Consider the following 19,176-nt stretch of genomic DNA (forward strand, 5'->3'; position numbering starts at 1 on the left):
CTCTTGTGTTGTTATTGTTGCTGCACTGTACATTAGTTGGTTTGTTTCTTGCAAATTATTGGTTGTTCTCAAATCGAATCACTGCTAAACACTGTCCATATATTCAGTAGCGATATAGCAATGGAGTTTGGACTAGACAAGTGTGCTGCATTAATAATGAACAGAGGGAAAGTAACAAAAACAGAAGGAACAGAACTGCTCAGTGGAAGCAAGATCAAGAACCTGGAAGAGAAAGCACCTTACAAATACATCAGGAGAGTTAGAAAAATCCTCAAGTCCAAACTCAATGGCGGGAACACCATACAAGCCATAAACACCTGGGCTATACCTATTATCAGATACAGTGCAGGAATAATAGACTGGACCCAGGCAGAGCTAGAGACGCTAGATCGTAAGACCAGGAAAATCATGACCATCAATCATGCTCTGCACCCCCGCAGTGATGTAGATAGGCTATACCTCCCCCGGAGCTCAGGTGGAAGAGGAATCCTGCAAGTCCATCAAATAGCAGAGGAGGAGAAAAGAGGCCTTGAAGAATATATCAAGGACAGTAAGGAAGATGCACTTAAAATGGTCAATAATGCGAAACTATTCAACACCAATGAAACAAGGCAGGCCTACAAGAAAGAACAAGTCAAGAACCAAGCAGAAAAATGGAAAAATAAGCCACTGCATGGTCAATACTTGCACAATATAAGTGGAAAATCAGACATCACCAAGACCTGGCAATGGCTTAAGAATGGCAACTTGAAGAAAGAAACAGAGGGTTTAATACTGGCTGCACAAGAACAGGCATTAAGAACAAATGCAATAAGAGCAAAAGTCAAAAAATCCACCACAAACAGCAAGTGCCGCCTTTTTAAAGAAGCAGATGAAACCGTGGACCACCTAATCAGCTGTTGTAAAAAGATCGCACAGACTGACTACAAACAAAGGCATGACAAGCTAGCAGGGATAATACACTGGAACATCTGCAAAAAATACACGCTACCTGTAGCCAAACATTGGTGGGACCATAAAATCGAAAAAGTTGAAGAAAATGAAGATGTAAAAATATTATGGGACTTCCGACTACAAACAGACAAACATCTGCCACACAATACACCATATATAACTGTAGTCGAGAAGAAAGAAAAACAAGTCAAAATAAACGACATAGCAATAACAGCAGGGGAGAGCAGAACAGAAGAAAAAGAAATAGAAAAAATCACCAAATACAAAGATCTACAAATTGAAATTGAAAGGCTGTGGCAGAGAAAGACCAAAATAATCCCAGTGGTAATTGGCGCCCTGGGTGCAGTTCCAAAATACCTTGAAGAGCACCTCAACACCATCGGGGCCACAGAAATCACCATCAGCCAATTACAAAAAGCAACTTTACTGGGAACAGCCTATATTCTGTGATGATATCTATTACAATTGACAATAAAATTCTGGCATCCCAGGTCCTTGGGAAGGACTCGATGTCTGGATAAAACAAACTAGTCAATAACACCTGTCTGACTGTGTAAACAAGAAATAATAATAATAATAATAATAATAATAATAATAATAATAATAATAATAATAATAATAAAAGGGCTTAAATTGCATACCGAACACACTCACCCAAAAAGCGATCCAAACAGTGTGACTCTGACAAACAGTGTTTAACACAGGTCACAATTCCCCAAATGCAGTTGATTACATTCCTGCAACTTACATGCTGTCACATTCCTGCATCTGCCCAGCAAAATTTCAAAACATCATCAAGAAAGAGGGAAGACTTCTCAGACCCATCACTGCCTTATGTCCTCAGCAAGGTGATGCCAGTATGTGTGGAAATGTGGAAGGACAGCAGTGGCGGAGCGGGACCGTCAGTGGCATGTGTGTGGCCGCTGCTGCGGCCCCACTGACCCCGCGTATGACATCAGACATGGAGGCGTGGTCTGGCTAAACAGAGCCTTGGGAATGCGCTACTCCATCTCTCAGCTCAGCTGCAAAATCATCCTCCCACCGTCACCTCCCTCCAGCCCGTGGCAGTCGCTTCCTTTGTTGTCAGCTTTGGGGGAGAGGAAAGGAAAAGTCACCGGCGGGATCTGGATGAGCAGAGGGGCCTCAGGCGAGGTCCGGGCTGGGAGCCTAGGACAGATCCTTTCTTGTTGCTGTTAGTGCTCGCCTGTCTCTCAGTAAATAATCCCTTCTGACGTTGCCAGCTTAGCACTTGCATGACACACTTGTAAGACCAGAATCCGGCGGTGACGCCTCTTTCCCCCCACTTTGCCTCCTCGATCCAAGAGGGAAATCCAACTAAGTCAAGTGCCCAGTCCAGCGGAGGGGCTCGATCTCACAGTGAGGGGGTCCCACTACAAAGGGCCACTTTGATCCCAGCACCTGGCGTAAGACCACAGGTCACACTCAGGACACGGTGAAGGAAATCGAGGGGGTGGGGAAGAATTGCTGTGCGAAAAGCAACCTGACTCAGGGAAGAAAAAGAGAGGCAAATCCCCACCGCTTCTTCTCATCCAGAGAGTTGCATAGGAAGAAAAGGGAAAAAAGATAAACCCTTCGGTTTCTCTTCCCCCTCATGTCCGTTTCCCACCCCCTGCAGACAAGGCAAAAATCAAGGAACGTCTAGGGCTCCATTCAGCCTGAGACCGGAGAGTTGTTGCCCTTTCACTGCTGAAGGGGCCGTGCGGCCCTTTCAGCATTTAAATGAAGGCTGGCGCTGCTTTCGCAGCACAGCCCCGGAGCAGCTCTTCCCTGCCTTTGCAGGGAAGAGCTGCTCCTGGCTGGTGCTGTGACCGCAGCGCCAGCCTTTGTTTAGCTCCCGAAGGGACCGCGCAGCCCCCGCTAAGGAGCTAAACTAGCCTCCCTGCGTCTGACGTCGGATGTGGGGGGCGTGTCAGGGCCACGGACGTGGCCCCTGATTGGTCAGAGGCCCGGGTTCTTTGAACCCGTTGGCCCAATGGTGGCTCTGCCCCTGAAGGACAGTGTTGGTTTCTTAGATTCCAATCAGTATGTCTTGTGTATTTTTTGTAGCATAGTTGCTTTCTGATGTTCAGCTACAGCAATTATAGATGTTAATTAGCCTTTTGAATCTTTATCCTTGTGGTTAGTTTCAAAGTTGTGCTCCCAGTGCTTGCACATGTTACTGTATTATTTATTCCCCACCATGTTTTTCTCTTTTAAATAAAAACTCGGAATAAAGTTTAGATGACAGAATGCCAAGACTCCAGGTGGAAACCCCCAAATCTGGTGCCCACACATGCAGGCAACATGGCAACCTCACCACTGCCATCACTTTCAGAGCCTCTTCTGCCTCCACAAACATAAGGCACTCGACTTTAAGAAAAAAATTAAGGGTGGGTGGTCATTCTGGAGAAGGAGGACTTGTAGAACATTTTTATAAGAAGGCTTTCTTATATTTAGTCCTATTGAAACCTGCAGGAAATGTCTTAGTTAATATATGACTATATGTTCTTTATTCTGGAAAATATTTATACTGGCCAAGATTTCAATAACTTTTAAACTCGTCATAAATTCATCACAATTCAGTGTCTATTAATGTAGTATTGCTTATAGAAGGAATGGAGAGGACTTTAATTCTTTATAAGGTTAAAAAACAACTTTCGTATACAACAAAACTGATCAGGGGATGGTTGTATTGTTTTTGTTCATATGAATAGCAAACGAATTGCACTATTTGAAATTGACAAGAAACTTAAACTGTCTTGAAGTGCCAAGTGCAATTTACATAATTAGAGTGCCATTGTCTCAAATATGTCTTCATTTATAATGGGAGTTCATTTCCAGGGAAAATAATTTGCTATTGCCTGATTAATAGCGTAAAAACATAAGAACTACTGTACTGTCAGGCCAAATGTCCATTTAGTCTGATACTCTCATCCTGTGAAAGTTAATTCTATAAGTTAATTATTTGTTTTAAGAATTTCTTTTTGGCTGTCTGAATTGCTCATGAGCATGGGCATGTCATTAGTATGTTTATAAACTGTCATGTCAGCCCTTAAATTAAATAACCCCATCTCTTTATCCTCTTTCTTTGTAAGATGCTCCAATCTCCTGCTTATTTTAGTTGACCTTTTCTTTACAACATCTTCATGAGCAAACATAATGTTGTCAGTATTACAAATGTGGCTTCATCATTCATTTATAAAAAGGCATTATGATACTTGCTATTTGTTTTCAGTCCCATTTCAAATAATCCCTAAAACTGAATTTGCCTTTTAATTTTTATTGTTCTGGCAGGCTGAACTGACACTTTCAGTGACTGTTTCACTATAACCCTAATATCTTTTCACTATTTAAGAATTGTAAAATTTATTGTACATGGTAGATTCTTTCTACCACAAATACACATACATATATGGTTGGGATGTTTTGTATGTGTATTTGTGGTAGAAAGCATCTTTTTGTCTTACAACAGAACAGAATTTGCCGTTTTAAAAAGCATATTATTTTAACAATTGTAAAATAAAGTTTATAATCTAACACTGCTTTGTATAGAGGGATTAAAGAAGAGATTGCTAGCGAAGATATAATGAACTTCTAAAAAAACTTCCTGTGAGGATAAATGCTTCAAAAACAAAATGCTGCAAGTTTCTAAAGAGCAAAATAAGATTTTTAACCAGTAACACTTGTTATACTACACAAAAGCAACAACAACTCCTCGTCCTCTATAAATAGCTGAGAAATGGTCATCACTATTATAATATAGATAGAATACTATACAATTTTAAGGAGTACATTGATTAATTTATTAGTATACTTTGATATTGATGCCTTTTTGAATTTGGGATGTGAGCATTAGTTGGCAGAAGCACAGGATTACCTGTGAAAACAGGGAGCACATTGACAAGCATGCCAGGCAGACAACTGGGATAGCTTTTGTTCTATAAGCACACAAAGGTGACCACAGAGCAGCTGTCAGAAGAACAGAAAATTTGTTACTTTGAGGCTGTCGTTTAGAGAGGGGGAAAGCAAAAATCTAGGTTGCGTGGGGAAGAGAGTAGCTGTAAGATTTATTATGGTCAGTGATCAGCAAACTTGGAGAAAGAGACTATCTATGACTAATTAACTCTTCTATAATGGTAAATATTTATAGTATATATAATCTTAAAATACAAAAGAATACTTCCTTGTGGCTTTTCTTATGCTGCTTCCCCATGTTGAACATGTTCTGTTCAATTCATAAACAAGATCAAAAGTCATGCACATAATCTATGCTGCTTTACATCTTTAGTCATAGTAGTTTATTATTGTTCTTACTGAGTATTTTACATTAGTACAAAGGGAGCCAAAAATCTGAAAACTGGGTGATAAAATAACTCTCAGGAAGTGTCTTACAGTTCCTGAGCACCAGTCTATTTATTCTGCCCTTCTCACAAGAGTGGGTTTAAAAAAAAAAAAAGCTATTACTGAAGAGGAACTGGTGATCTAATTCTGCAGGCTACATCTTTTGTCTCTGTGAATGAGAAAATGCAGGTGAGGTAAAGTAGAGTGAGTAAGTTTGTGTGTGTGTGTGTGTGTGTGTGTGTGTGTGTGTGTGTGTGTGAGAGAGAGAGAGAGAGAGAGAGAGAGAGAGAGAGAGAGAGAGAGAGAGAGAGAGAGAGAAAATAACAAATTGTCATGAACGTTTCTTGACAGGGTCGAGACTGCACCACTCCCATTAATGCCTGCATTCAGAATCCATGCCAAAATGGGGGAACATGCCATCTCACTGACACAAATCAAGATGGATTCAGGTAACTGAAAGCAAATTGCATTAACAGCAAGATAATGAATGAAGCAACTTAGCTTTTTCTGTTTCACAATAATGAAAACCTATGACTATCATACAAAAGTACCCCATAACTGCAAATCCTGACAGATATTAAATTAAGGTATGACCCAGGCAAAGCTAAGCATGTTTCAGTCCCATTTATTTCGATGGAAGAATTAAGCACATTCTTAAATCTGACCTGTTTAAATCAATGGTACTTTAAAGTGCTTAACTTTGGCTGGGATATGGCCCTAATTTATTTTCACGGTGACATCTTTTTCTTCTGAGACAGGCAATCTTAAGGCCCAACTAGACAATACGGTTATCACATGATTTAGGCCTGTGTGCTTCAAATTTATTTGGTAAATTGACATTTAATCCAGACAAGACAGAGGTGCTCATGATCAGTAAAACTGCAGGTCTAGGAATTGAAGTATAGCCTTATCGGATGAGATAGCACTCCTCTTGAAGCCACAATCTTACAGTCTCAAAATTCTCCTGGATTCAGTCATGAGCTTGGATCCACACCCAAGCTATGTCCAGGAATTCATTTGCCCAATTTTGGTTGGTGCACCAGCAGCACCCATACTGGCTTGATGACAAATGCCTTAGCGATATCCAGGGCGTAACTATAACAGGGCAAGGGGAGACAGTTGTCTGGGGGCCTACTGCCTTGGGGGGCCCCCAGAGGCAAGTCACATGACTGACTCCCCCAGCCACACACCCACCTGGGCTTCCTTCAGTTTTATTCATCCTACAAAATTGACGTGAGTGTTAAGACTTGGAGCTACCAGAACAGCATGTCTTTCTCTAGTACCGTTAAATGACTTGCATCGTCCACAATTTCCAAACCCTTTTTAGAAATAATTAAGGATGATGTTCTATTGTGGCACATAGGAGATATATATATATATATATATATATATATATAAATTTTACTATGCTTTTTGTTTCTATTCAGTCTCATTTAAGATTTCTTTACTTCATGAGCTGAGCTTCAGTGGGGGGGGGGGGATTTTCAGATCTTGTCTCTGGGCCCACTCCAACCTTGCTACGCCACTGGCGATATCCCATCTGGATTACAGTCATGTTCTCTTTGGGGAAATGCCTTGGAAAAGTCTTTTTACCTTAAATGGTTTGGGACTGAAACACCTCACTGGTCTTTTTAGGCACTCAGTGATCCTCTCCTCAAACCAGCCGCTTTTTTAAATTTAAAAAACAATACAAGTTAGCAGGCTGCTGCACATGTCTTCCATGTAAAATTTAGGATGACCCTGTGAATGTCATCTAGATCTTTGGTTCAGTGCCAGTGGAAGCTCTTTTTGTGAATGGAAGAAGAGTTCTGCTCACACAAAGACTAGGGGTGTGCCGGAACCAGCTGGCCCAGTTCGGTTCGAGCCCGGATTGGGCTCAAACCAGACCGGCCAAGTTTGGTCCGGCCCCCATCGAACCCCCCAGTCCGGTCCGGGTGGGATTTGCAATTTTTAAATAAATAAATAAATATCTCCAGCCCCTTCAGGGGGCTTCCTGCAGGCCGTGGGGGAGGGGGTCCATGAAGGTTCCCGCTCCCCCTGCCGGCTTCTTAAATCACCGTCGCGGCCGGGTAAAATGATTCTTTTTGGCCTGTTCAGGCCTCCGTAAGTGTGTATGGCGGCCATGCCAGGCCTCGCAGAGGCCATTTATGCATGTGTGGCGGCAGCCTGAATGGCCACTGCACATACTTATGGAGGCCCAAACGGGCTGAAAAGAATCATTTTACCCGGCCACGGCAGTGATTTAAGAGGCCAGCAGGGGGAAGGGAAACCTTTGCGGGGGGACACACAAACACACACGGCATGCAGGAAGCCCCCCAAAGGGGCTAGAGGTATTTTTATTTATTCATTCATTTTTTAAAAAATGTACAATTTGCGGACTTGTCTGGAGGTTCGGTTCCGGTCCGGACAGAACCAGGGTGGGGTTTGGTTCGATCCTGAAGCCCCGAACCTCCAAACCGAACCCCTGAACTTCCGGACCGGTGTGCACATCCCTAACAAAGACCCTTTGTGAGAATCCAGTTCTCTTTCTGTTCACAGAAGGAACTTCCAGTGACAGTGCATCACTACACTAAAGGTCTGGATGGTACCCTGAGACAGTCAGGAAGTAACTATTGTGCTCAAATGCTTGGTATCTTTTTTTTTTTCTAGTCACCATCCAGCTCCTGCAGGCAACAGAATGAATTGCCTTCCAGGATCCTTTGTGGCTCAAGATGAAAGACTATTTTCTCATGTATTATGCTGTGTGTCTGAAATGCTATAAGGAGAAGGCCCCTTTGGAATTTTCTGTTGTGTGGCCTGCAAAAGAAATTATTTATTCTATACATTTCCCTCCTCCCAGGGAAACATATTAATACACAAACTCAGCTGCCAAACTTATCAAATCTTTGCTCTTGTAAAAGGAAACTTAAGCCAAAGCATTCCTCCATATTAAATGCCAAGTGATTTAACTCCTGGGTTCTTGTAGTCACAGACAAGAAAAATTTATCTTTTAAGTAATGGTAAGGTGGTGACATAAACCAGGAAATTCCCCCTGTTATGAATGAAACTCCATCCTCACACCCTCCTTTCTCCTGCTGAGCCTTGGTAGCATAAGGGGCCCAAACAGCAGGTGATTCCACTTCTCATGTTTACTGTTGTAACAGGCTGCCACAACAGTGTCAGCAAAGAGCATGGGATCAGCTGGAATTCTTAATCAAAACCTTGTTTATGCTTTTAATTGTTAATCATTTAATTTTCTTTTTGAAATAATTGCCTTTCCTTTTATGTATTAATGTAATTTAAAATGTTTATTACTCTTTTGTGATAAAAGGTGCAAAGGGTGTGTGCAAATGAGACTTGGTGTACCCATTTCACAGTTTCTATTTACGTTCTCCAAGACTAAGCTTTAGTGATTGAAATTCCAAATAGAGTTTTGATTCTAGTTGTCTGTAGACATTTTAGCAGATACAGCTTGAGAAGCTATTTTATGGATTATAAAATGTAGGATTATAAGAGTACAAATGTAGGATTATAAGAGTACATACAATCCTTGGAATTGAGATACCGAAGGATAAAATCTAAATGTAATACTCACCAATATAGATGTTCAAATCACATGTGTTTGCACTCCTTTGAGTAAAAGGTTGCCTGAGGGGAAATAGTGGTGGCAAAAATATCAGACAGGTATTCTCTTTATATTAACACCATTATTACCTACTTCTTTCTTTGCTGTGACAATGGTTAGTAAATCCTATCTTTAGATCGGTAGTTGATCATTGCTGAAATCTTGATGGCATTGGGCACAATCAAGCTGACATGAAGCACTTTTAAGTCCTACTGATTTCGTGAGAAAGGTTTAAATTTGTGTTTAACTAATTCATTGAAATGAGACTTAAACGTATTTCGTTTTGCCTGGATTGTGCCCATTGTGATAAAACCTATATTGCTCCTATGCTAATTGTAAATGTTATTTCTATAGTTGGAGCACATCAGTCTGCAACACTTTTTGCCTTTTCCTTCCAATAATAAAGAACTAACTTAAGGACTTTAAAAAAACACAACCCACCTTGAACTAATAGATTTTGCAGTGTTAATGTTCCATAGTTGACTGATGAGTTCAGTGTTTATGGGCTATTGAGTCTGTCCAGTTGATGTGCAGGTGTGCATAGCTCCTTAGCCAAAAGGCCCTAAAACATTCCCTGAAAAAAACCTGTTTTGAACACAACAGCTGATTTGTAAACTACAGTACATCTGGCCAATGTTCATCTCATCCAAATAGTAAATCACTTGATCAGAGCATGCTAATATAACTTAGTATTTTTAGTGCAGCCAGCCATTTCAAATTGTTTTAAAAGAAATGCCTCTAAAAAGCTATATATTCATGGCCCTTGACTGAGATACATGTTCCTTAGTGAAAAGGCACACAGTTCTCTGGCACCTTAAAGGCTCATATTGATCTGCTTCATATATTTGGTAGCAGCATGGTAACTTTTTAAAAATAGAGTTCATAGGGTGTGCATCAAATGGGAGGTTGTGTGAAGCATCTTCCTAAATGGTCTGCCCAGTTACAGTGAACATAAGAAACTGCCTCAGGGGTGGAGGGAGTCTGGTGGTGGCCTCTGTTAAGCCACTGCTGTAGCCCCATGGCCCCTCTCCCTGCATCTGACATCAGACACAGGGGTGTGGTCTCACTCCCAAACGGGGCTGCACAGTCCCATTTGGGAGGGAGATAGCCCTGATGTGTTGGCAGCGAGGGCAGGAGTGATTCTCCCTGCCTTTAAAGGCAGAGAGAGCCTTTCCAGCTGCACTGCTAATGCAGCGCAAGCCAATCTCCATCCCAAACGGGGCCGCACAGATCTGCCGCATGGCCCCATTTGGGAGGGAGATCGACCCTGCTGCATTGGCAGTACAACTGGAGTGACTCTCCCTGCCAAGGAAAGTCATTCCGGCCGCACGGCCAGTGCAGCGTGGACCAATTTCAGCGCGGCCCCATTTAGGAGAGAAATAACCCACCCACCCCCGCATCTGACGTCAGATGCAGGGTTTGTGTCTGGGGCTGTGAGGTGCAGCCCCTGGGGGTGACAGCCCGGGTTCTTTGAACCCGTTGACTCAATGGTGGCTCCGTCCCTGAACTGCCTTCTACTATGTCAGACCATCTAGCTCAGTATTGTCTACACTGGTGGCAGCAGCTGTCAAGGATTTCAGGCAAATCTCTTTCTCAGCACTACCTAGACATGCCAAGAACTGAACCTTGGACCTTCTGCATGCAAAACTCAACCACTGTGCTTGTTGCCCTTGAATATTACAGCCATGCCTTATTGTGTCTTAAATTTATGTAGGCAACAATTTATTGCATTAAATGGACTTCCTCCTTTAACATTTCCTAGTCTAAGGCCTACATTACCAGTTTTTAACCACAAAAACTGTTCATGATCATTCACATCTTTCAGTAATTCTAAAGACCAACCACTCAATGTGCTATGGAAAATAATGAAACTTGAAACCCTTCAGTGTTTCAAGCAGTGATCTGTCCTTGCTCTATCTGGACATGCCAGAAATTGAACCAGGGTCCTTCTCCCTGCAGAGTGTTTGCTGTACCACCACCAAACTATTAAGGCACCTTTTAGAATTCTGTGTTTGAATAATCCAGTTCACAGATCTGCAGGAAAATTACACACACACACACCCCTTATAAAGTTATAACACTCTCTTCCCTGTAACACACACTCTGTCCAAATACTTCAATCCAGCTACTAAATTTGCAAAGTATAAAATCACAGCCAAGCCTGGGAGAGGAAATATCTCTTTCTTAATTGGAAATCAATTGTTAATTTGGTCTAAATGCACTGCCTCTAGTATCTAATTCTGTACTCCTCAAGTTTTCAGAGTTTGTCTCCTCTGTCATTACTGATTCAAATTTGAAGAATTTCTTCTTTATCGTAGTTTTTTCTGGAAGTCAATTCTATTTAATATCAATAGTTCTGTCCTTGTAGATTAAACTTGTCTTTGGGCAGCTTTGCATGATCCACCACAAGTGAGGTGCAGCCCCATTTGCAAGCTAAACTCCCCCCCACCTGCATCTAACGTCAGACGCAGGCATGGCTCAACTTCACTCCCTGCGTCTGACTTCAGATGCTGACGTCTGACACAGGGGTTGGGGCTGGAGGGGGCACAGTGGTGGGCTGAACCCGGGCCTCTGCTGCCCTCCCTCCACTCCTGCCTGCGTCGTTCACCCAACATTCTCGTGAGATTCTCTGCCTGACTTCAACTCTTAGTTACACAAGTTGGGAGAATGTCAGGCAGAGAATCTCAGGAACCAGACTTGGGTGGGCAGTGCATCCACTGGAAGTGTGCATTGCCAATTCCAACATTTCCCACCCTTCCTTCCTTTCAGCAATTCATGTGAAACCACCCTCTGAATCTTTTTGGTTTGCTGAGTCCCAGCTTATGGCTAATTAATTACCTTTGCCCTCCCTGGAACCTTGATGCGGCACATGGAGGGGAGGACAGAATCTCTTGTTTTCTGTGCTTAACTGATAGTAAATTGGTCTTCTGAACATGTACCCATAGATGGCACAGCTACATTCTGGAACTCAGATTGCATTGCAGATTGTTTAATTTTTTGTGCACACACACATCCAAAGAATATAACTAAAGGCAGGGGCACTGTTTGTTAGTAGAGGCAAATGAATATTGTTTACAGTTCTCCAGCTAATTGCCAGAGTCCTTATTCATATTATATTATTAATTGTATATATTACCTGTTCAAGTCAGAATGTGGCACGCAGAAATAGAAAACAAAAACCACCACCATAACACTCTTTATTTTTCTTTTCTTTTAAATTGAAAGAATGAATCTGTACTCCCAAAACTGAGTCCTTGTCTGCCAGGTTGCAGCCTAGAGCACATTTTTATAGCTGAGTTATAAACCCCTGAAAAATGGGGTTTTGTACTGGAAACTGGAGACATGATGAATGGATCACTTTATTTAATTAGAGTTCTTTTATCCTCCCCCCCTCCTACTCACACCCTTTTTTGGCTGCCAAAGATGCTGTGCCAGCTCTTCCTCTCTTTTCTTATCTGCCTCTTGTGATCCTGTGTATCTCTACAGGGTCAGAAAGAGGACGTTTTTTATTGGTACTAATGAGGTAAAAGACAGGCAAAGAAAATATTTCATACTGATGTAGTGTGCTTTAAGTGGAATTGATTCAAGCAGTTTGTTTTCAGTCAGACCTTCTAAAGATTTATCCCTTCCAGCTATCATGACCTATGAGTGCTTAGTGTAGGTTGAGAAGTGTCAGGACTCTTCCTCATCATCAGTTTCAATAGTTCTAGTGGTGTTTTGGTTTTGGGTTGTGTGTTTTTTTTAAACGCTCTCTGCTTGTCACATTATCCGTATGCATTCACGTTTGTTTTGCTATACTGCACTGCCTTCCTGCCTTTTTGTCCATATCCCTGTTAAAAAAATTAAATCATCCTAACCTTAGGAGGATTGCCCTCGCCCTGCTGCACATAATTTTGAAGTAATCGCAAGTATTTTACTCAGCAATCGTAATATTGCTTCTCTTTATTTCATTTGCTTCCTCTGTTTTTTTTATTTCATGGAACACTTTTTTCTCTCTTCTAATCTCAGACTTTTTTAGGAGAGACAAACTCCTGTGGAGTCTCCCTCAGTTACTGTAGTGTTCTCTCACATATCAGTTCAGTGTTTTCCTGTGTGTGTTCCTGTGTGCATGCATGGACATGATCAAGGGTCCAGGAATGTTGACTCAGTTCACCAGCTGGATACAAATGTTACTTGTCAAATGGTTCTATGTTGGTACATGTGTGCTGTTGGGAAGAAGCTACTCTAGCTTGCCACATTGTAGGTGTATGCAAGCTGGCTCGGTTTGAGCTGGACTTGATGTTGAGCCGGCTTGGCTCAACAGGTTTGGGATTGAACCCGAGTTTGAGCTGAACCGAGCCAGCTCGAAGCTATACTGGTAAAGGGGAATCTGGTGAGGATTCCCCTTTTCCAGTACAGGCAGCAGCAGGGGGCCTTGCCTACATATAGATGGGGCAGGAGGGGAGTTAAAATGTACTGATATGTATGAGCCACAGCAGCTGCAGCTCCCCCCCCCGCACCCGCCCGCCTCCCCCTGAGTTGTCTGTGATGGTTCGGCCTTGGTTTGGGCCTCTGCACAGGCATGGAGGTCACTAAATGCGCAGAGGCAATTTGCATGGCTCATACTTGTAAATACATTGTAGGGAAGAACACCCTCCCCTCCTCCCCATACTATTATAGGCAAATTCTTATCGGATTCCCTTTTACCAGTATAACTTTGAGCCAGTTTGGTTCAAACTTGAACCGAGTCTGCTTCATCTGGGCCAAAACTGGGGTGGGGCAGGCCATGTCAGCTCGAATTCACTCCAGATCTGAGCCGAACTGGGAAATCCAGTTTTGTGCACTATCACGTTGCATAAACATAAGACATAAACTCTTGCCTTGGTGACTGGGCTCTCTCCCTCTCTGCTTTCTTCCACGCCTGGGTTCAATGAGAAAAGCAGAGGGGGAAGGGGGCTGCCTCCACAACTGGGCTTTGCCTACAGGGAGAGCCCGGTCAAGGAGACAAGTGCATCTGACCTGTTTTCATCCATGGCAGCTAAATATGACAGAGAAAACCAATTTGGAGGCACTTGCCTTGGCAATTGGGCTCTCCTCTTAGGCAGAGTCCAGTTGCAGAGGCAATCCCTCATTCCCCTCTGCTTTCCTCTCTCACGGCTTGGATTCCTCTGTTGTGGTTTGTCTCCAAGCCTCAAAGAAACCTGCTCAAGAGGAGAAGGGGCTGCCTCTGTGAGTGACTGGATGCTCCCCTGCCCCCCCCGCCCCGCCCCGCCCATGATAGCACAAGGATTGAGGCTGCGGGGTAGGGAATGGAAGGAGGCATTTACACTCATCTGCCTTCATTTTGCACTCATCACTGATGAGTAGACGAGTGCATTTCCTAAGCCCTGAACATAATCATCAGCCTTCCCTCACAAGTTAAGGGGACTGGGGTTTTCAAGGAGGATCTGAAGGGCTGAGGAAAGGGGGAGAAATAGAACTACAGCTACATCCACAATTCAGTTGTGTTTTTAGTGTTAACAGAATCCACACCGTATTCTAAACTTTTGAAAGTGTTCTAAAAGAAAAAAACAGACAGGGTATAGTGAAAGTGGTTTGAAGGCACGTTCACTGCATTCGGAGAGATATTATTTCAGGGCAAGAGAAAATAGCAGCTTCTCTCCCAGGGCAAATAGCAATTTCAAGGGAGTGATTTCAGGAGAAAGCATCCTAGTTCAACACCACCTGAACTTAGTCAATGCGTAGATATATATTGTATGTTCTGCCTATTTCCAGCTTATTTCAATCTAATGCAAATTTTCTTCCTCTTCTCTAATCATTTATTAAAAGTTGTTCCTGTCCTCTTGGGTTCGAAGGGAAGAAATGTGAGATTAATCCAGATGATTGTGATGATAATGATTGTGAGAACAACTCAACGTGTATGGATGGAATAAACAATTATGCTTGCCTGTGTCTCCCTAACTATACAGGTAAGCAAACACCACTGCTAGATAAATAGTGTTAGAATTCTGGGAAACATTCCAGGAGTGTTCCATTTTAGCCCTACTAACAGACAACAGGTGCCAGGTAAGATGTAGACAGCTGCAGAAAAAAATGTAAATTCAAAAGCTAGGTGGAGGCAAAAGTAGCCTAACTTATGTCTGCATGTAACTTGCTGGGCTGTTTAGGCATCATGCAAAGTGAAGATAAAACTTTGTCTTTGCACGATGTCTCATAGCTTTGAGAAAGCTCACTATGCCCTCCCTTATGCACATAAACCTCAGAAGAATTCTACTTCTAGTTGAGGTAAGAAACAACTCATGATTGGTCACAACATCTGAACCCACCAACCCTGATTTATTCCAACGAAGATTTATTCTAAACCATGATCTCTCAGTTTGGATGTCACAACCAACCAATCCTGGCTGATTTCTAGCTAATTTACTTCCACCCAGAGACAGACATTTGGGGCGGTATACAAATTGGATAGATAAATAAATAAATACATAAATACATAAATAATTCTTCTGAGACTCATGTATGAAGAAAAGAGGGGAGAGCATGTGCTCCCAAGGGTTTGAGATGTCACATGAAGCCAAGGATTAATCTTGGCTTCCAAATGTTTTTCAGAATGAGGAAGATGCTGAGGCACTTAGGAATACCATGGTCTTAATTATCTCAATTCAGCCATAATGGAAAGGAGCCTAACAACTGGATCCTATGCAGAATAAGGTGTGCCTAACCCATTGGATTTAATGGGGATGCAAAAATTGTGGAATATACTCTCCAGGAAGGCTTCCTTGGTTAGAAACCGGATTTCTTTCTGACACCAGACAAAGACCTTTTTATTTGGCCAGGCCTTTCAGCATGCATTATTTATTTTATTTATTTATCATATTTTTATACCGCCTGATATGTACATCTTATGCATTAGCTATCTGATGTTGACATACTGTCTTTTAATTAAAATAATGGGATGGGGGGAGAAAGTGGTTTTATGCACTGCTTTTTCCAACAATAGAATACTGAATAGAATAGAATAAATAATAGAATACTCCTCCAACAATAGAACACTGGTAAGGGTAAGTAGCAGGTAATGAGCAATCTTTCTGCATAGCCCTCTTTTCTGCATAACCTTTCTGTATAGCCCAAATTTAATTGTGTATTTGTGTACCGTTGTAAATCATGCATTATAATTTTAAAGCTGCAGTTAAATAAATCATAACAAAATGGTAACTGGTTGGTTAAAGCTGTGTTGTATTTTAGCTCAGGTCTTTACAAGTGTGTTGATCTCAGATAAATCTGTCGACCACTGTTAGTCATGATGGCTGCATTTCTAGACTGAAAGGCAATATGCCTCTAATTAACAGAGGCTGGGAAAAGAGGCCAATAGCATATTGTCCTCAAGCCCTATTTGAGGATTTCTTGAAGGTATCTGGTAGGCCACTCTGAGAAGCAAGATACCTGACTAGATCACCTTTGGTCTGACCCAAAAGGTCTGCTCTTAGGTACTTATACGGGAGCAGATTAACCTTTTTGCCGCTTATAGGCAAAAATGATTTGTCGTCCTTTAAAAAAAACACACACACGCAGCCTCTGTATGGCGGCAGTACTGTGGGGAGGGGGTGAGAGGAAAGGCCCCCCCACACCTTTTACTTTAATTTTTAAAGATGTGGCTCTGCAGTAGCTGTGGGGAGGGGGGTGACCAGGCGAGGGAAAGTTCCCCCTTTTGCCCGCTAAAGATCGCTGCTGAGAGCAGTGGAATGGGGCGCGGTGGTCGCAGCTGGTTGCAGGGAGGGGGGCAAGGAGGGGAGAGTGCTCCCTTTCTTTTACCTCTAAAGGCCTGCTGCTGTGTGGGCAGCAGACTATCTCACTTGGGAGGAGGGGAAGAGGAAGGACCCCACTCCTTTGCACCCAACATGCCCTTTGCTTTCCCCGATACCAAATGAGTGGGAATTCCCAATGTCATGTTTTCTCAAGGGGCTGGGGCTGTGCAGGAAGGTGTGTGTGTGTGTGTTTTTGTCCCAATGCACAGCCCCTCTTTCATCCAAATAGAACCTTTGAATCTATCGGGGTGTTGTTGTTTTTTTACCCCTTGGATAATCCTGACCAGAAAAGAAGCAGAGATCTTTCAGTTCCCCTAAGCCCCTCTGATCCCTCTCTCTGCCTGTCAGATTATCATCCTGAAGGTCTTTCTTCAGGTCTGCAGAAGCTGAAGCTATGGCTGAACGGGGCAGGGGCATTGGGAGAAGCAGTTCACCTATGCAAAAGCAGGACCGGGAGATCCTTCATTGCCTCCAGCCCCTCCAAACCTGCAGCCTCTGTCCCTGGGCATTCCCCAACCTCCCTCACCTGCTGGCTGCTGCCACCAACCTGCACTTTGCACCCACCCAGTTTCAGTACCACCAGCAGAGTATCACTGGCAGTCTGTGTGCGGCCGTGGCGGCCACCCCACTAACCCAGCTCCATGCATCTGACATCAGACGTGGGGCTAGTCATGCCCCCGTGTCTGATGTCAGACGTGGGGGGTGGGGTCTGGCTCCCGAATGGAGCCTTGAGGCTCCGTTCAGGAGTTGGAGTTTAACTCAGCGCCAGCTTAAGTAGCTCCTGAAGGGGCCACGCAGCCCCTTCGGGAGTTAAACTAAGGCTGCTGCTGCTTTCGCAGCACAGCCTTTTAACTCCTGAAGGGGCCGTGCAGCCCCTTCAGGAGCTACAGCCAGAAGCAGCTTTTCCCTGCCTTAGCAGGGAAGAGCCACTCCTGGCTGGCGCTGCAAATGCAGCGCCAGCCTTAGTTTAGTTCCCAAAGGGACTGGGCAGCCCCCACTCGGATGCTAAACTAGCACCCCCGCGTCTGACGTCAGACGCGGGGGGCGTGTCAGGGCCACGAAGCGCAGCCCCTGATTGGGCATGGCACCGGTTCTTTGAACCTGTTCGCCAAATGATAGCTCCGCCCCTATCCAGGACAGTGATAATGCTAATGTTAGAAAAAGCAAAGGATCCTTTTGGGGAGAGAAAAGGGAAGTGCATCCTCCCGTGTAGAGTCCCATTCCTGTGCTCTCTCTAGGAGTCTCTATTCACTGCATTTAACCATCTTCCTGCCTGCCTCGTGTGTGCATTCACATGTGAGAAGGGGAGTAGGAAGGTGCTCATCTGTCACTGGCACAGCAGCGGGCTTTCAGAGGTAAAAGAAAGGGGGCATTCTCCCTTCCTTGCGTCCCCTCCCTGCAACTAGTCACCACCGCACCCCATCCCACCACCCTCAGCGGCGATCTTTAGGGGGCAAAAGGGAGAACTTACCCCATGCCTGGTCATGCCCCCCTCCCCGCAGCAGCTACTTCTGCCATCGCCACTGCTTTTTAAAAAATTAAAGGTGGGGACTTTCCTTTTGCCCTCTGCCACCGCTGCGCCCAGTGACAGAGAGACGCAGCAAAATTTGCCGAGGCGCTCCTCAAATTTTGCCACCGTAGGCAGATGCCTTCTCTGTCTCTCCATTAATCCATGGCTGTACTTACATCATTTCTCAGACCACAGTTGAGAACTAACACAGGTGGCCCTCGTTATTTGCAGGGGTTCCGTTTTTGCCTATAGGCACAAATACAGAAACTGCAAATAAAAAAACCTTGAGTCAAAAAAAGAGGGCCAAAAAAGCAAGGGGGCCGAAATAAAAGCTCAGTACCTTATTCTTCAAGTCTCCAGCAGTGCCCCCCAAAGCCCAAAAATGGTCACATGTTTGCAAAAAGGGTTTTTTTTAAGAGCCACAAAATGGGTCTCTGCTGGAAAATGGCAGCCGTAGATAATGAACTGGGTCTTTAATACCCAATCACAGATATGTGAAACCACAGATATGGAGTCCGCGGATAACAAGGTCACCTGTACTGAACTATATAATTCTTCACTTAACATGTTCATTTGTTCCACGTCTTGATAACAAAACTGATTCCTGTTTCCACTAATATCAATAGTGGTAAAGCAATCCCTCCTTTAGAACAGAAGAGCACTGCATATGACAGTTATGTCAGCAGACAAGTTATACATTTATTTGTTTTATGTATTGACATTTACACTCTGCTCCCATTTCACAACTTCATGGAACATTGCATCACACACACACCCCAGTTGTCTTGAAAATTAATGGAAAAATAAAATTTAACAATTTATCATTAAGTATACCATTAAATATAGATCTAGCTCCAACAGAGTTGCTTAGTTCTTACCTCTGGTCTGAGAAATGGTATATTTAGAGATATGCTTTCTCTATCATCTGTCCTCAGCTTTAGATCTTTTCTCCTCCCTTCCTCTACTCTCTCTGATTTTATGAG

General features: G+C 43.4%; 1 protein-coding gene across 6 annotated transcripts in view; it reads left to right on the forward strand.

The window, feature by feature from the left end:
* Positions 1-19,176, forward strand: part of SLIT3 (slit guidance ligand 3) — a 731,964-nt gene that overhangs the window by 639,427 nt on the left and 73,361 nt on the right. For all 6 annotated transcript variants that reach the window (XM_053288108.1, XM_053288109.1, XM_053288110.1 and 3 more), the window contains 2 exons: positions 5,647-5,744; positions 14,708-14,847. In XM_053288108.1, the coding sequence (XP_053144083.1) occupies positions 5,647-5,744; positions 14,708-14,847 (238 nt within the window). The remainder of the gene's footprint in view (positions 1-5,646; positions 5,745-14,707; positions 14,848-19,176) is intronic.

This window comes from Hemicordylus capensis, chromosome 2 (genome assembly GCF_027244095.1).
Source record: "Hemicordylus capensis ecotype Gifberg chromosome 2, rHemCap1.1.pri, whole genome shotgun sequence".
In the NCBI taxonomy this organism is placed as follows: domain Eukaryota; kingdom Metazoa; phylum Chordata; class Lepidosauria; order Squamata; family Cordylidae; genus Hemicordylus; species Hemicordylus capensis.